This window comes from Trypanosoma theileri, assembly GCF_002087225.1.
Source record: "Trypanosoma theileri isolate Edinburgh chromosome Unknown TM35_Tth_51_V1, whole genome shotgun sequence".
Classification (NCBI taxonomy): Eukaryota; Euglenozoa; class Kinetoplastea; order Trypanosomatida; family Trypanosomatidae; genus Trypanosoma; species Trypanosoma theileri.
The window spans coordinates 16,411-18,301 of NW_021639893.1; the positions used below are offsets into that span (position 1 = coordinate 16,411).

The following is a 1,891-nucleotide window of genomic DNA, read 5'->3' on the forward strand; positions in this document are numbered from 1 at the left end:
CAGTTCTGTGTGGGTGCGTGTACCACTACTGATTGTGGTTACACTGGCCTGTATTCTTGTGTGCTGATTGTAATGGTGGTGTGGTGGTGTGACTCAGGTCATCCTTTGTTTTCTTTTCTTTTTGCATACATCCACACTACAGTCTAACTAATCTTCCACCTGTTGGGATTATCCTTCTTGTTTCTTAATATTAATGTGTTTTGTGTGTTTTTGCTCTCTGTGTTTATCCTATAATTATTATTATTGCTACTCCATTGTATGTGTGTTATTGGAGACTCTCTCTGTGTGTGCACCTGGGCTTGCACTGTGATAATGATGATGAACTGTTTTTTGCAGTGGGAAAAAGAAATAATAATAACAGATGAATTTATATTTATAATTGCATATACATACACATATAGACTTACACCCATAGTTGGTGTGTATTTCAGTGTTTACTGGATAAATTGGGCTAATGGTTAATATCTTTTTATTTGCTTATGGTTTGCTTGTGGTTCGCTGGTTCGTTGTGTGTTTTGCCCTGCACCGTTGTGGGGATATGTTTTCTGCAGAAACAAAAAAGAATAACAAATACACTTGTACTCATTATTGCATAAGAATTTAAACATAACCGAATTTCTCTTTTGATTTTGTTGTTTAGTGGGGGACGATGTTTTTCCATTTAATTTCTTTTTTTTCCAGTTTGCTTGTGGTTCTTTTAGTGGTGTCCCTTTATTGGAATCTTTATTCTTCGTAATGATCGCTGTTTTTTTATTTTGTGTGACTCATATTTTGTTCTTTTACGCCGTATTTCATTGTTTAACTATTTGTCTACGATGACTTTTTTTCCCCTTGTTATGTATTTCCTTGACCAGTTCAGCTGCCTAAAAAGAAAAGGTAAGTCTTGCCATGATGCTGAGACGTTTATTGTGTTTTCTGGCTTTGTTACTAAGCTTTACCTCCGTCTATGTCATGGCTGAAGATCCTGGAAAGGCACTTGCTACTACTTTAGATCCTTCTACTGGTCTACCAACACAGCCTCTTGATTCAAATGAAGCACTTCGTGTTAGTGGTGCTTTGGTTAGATCTGAACCTTCCGACGTGGATCGGGAAGACGGCGCTGAAACGAGGGATGTTAAGAATAGTAAGGCTGAAGATCTGGTAGAAAAAGAGGCTCATCCACAGTTAAAAGATTCAGACAGAGGTAAACACAATACTGATCAGCTTGCAGGTTCGAAGGGTGATGTCGGTCTCCAGCAACCACCACAGGGGGATCACCAAGATCATGATGGTCGACAACAGCCAAGAGAGACCCACATTGGTACGGCGTCTACTTCATCATCTTCTTCTTCATCCGGAGGAGAAAATTCCGACTTGCCTAGTTCTCCAGAGCGAACTGGTTCACCACTTGCTAATCAGGGAGAACGTCCTGATGATAATAGTTTGTCTCAGACGGAAGAGAAGAGAGAAAAAGATGGTCAAAAGGGAAATCTTTCAACTGATAAAGGGAATGAACAGCAGTCATCAGGTCAAACTGATTTAAGTCCATCACCTTCTAGTAAACCCCATGTTACTTCAGAAGACACACAAACACTAGTGAGCTCAGAAGAATCCCAACCTGAACACGTTTCGACTAACCGACAGAACCCACAGGACACACAAACAACAGGGCCACAAACTACTAACGGGCAAGACACTTCTGCTCCCGGTGATTCAGCCACAGAAAACACGCATAATAATCAGTCTGAGAGTAACGCTACTGTTGAAGAACCTGCAGCAGGTGAAGCGACAAATGGCGAGTCTGCTAATACTGTTACTGACACCACTACTACCACCACCACCACAACAACAACACTTCCTCCTGAACTCACAAACAACAAGAAGGGTGATGCAGACAGCAGCAGCAGTATCA

The 1,891-nt window shown here is 40.9% G+C and overlaps 1 protein-coding gene across 1 annotated transcript; it reads left to right on the forward strand.

The window, feature by feature from the left end:
• Nucleotides 1-888: 888 nt before the first annotated feature.
• On the forward strand, nucleotides 889-1,890 carry TM35_000511070 (uncharacterized protein; the record flags this gene model as incomplete). Its single annotated transcript, XM_029030602.1, has 1 exon — nucleotides 889-1,890. A coding segment is annotated over one exon (1,002 nt), but the record flags the coding sequence as incomplete, so codon positions are not given.
• Between the last annotated feature and the right edge of the window lies 1 nt (nucleotide 1,891).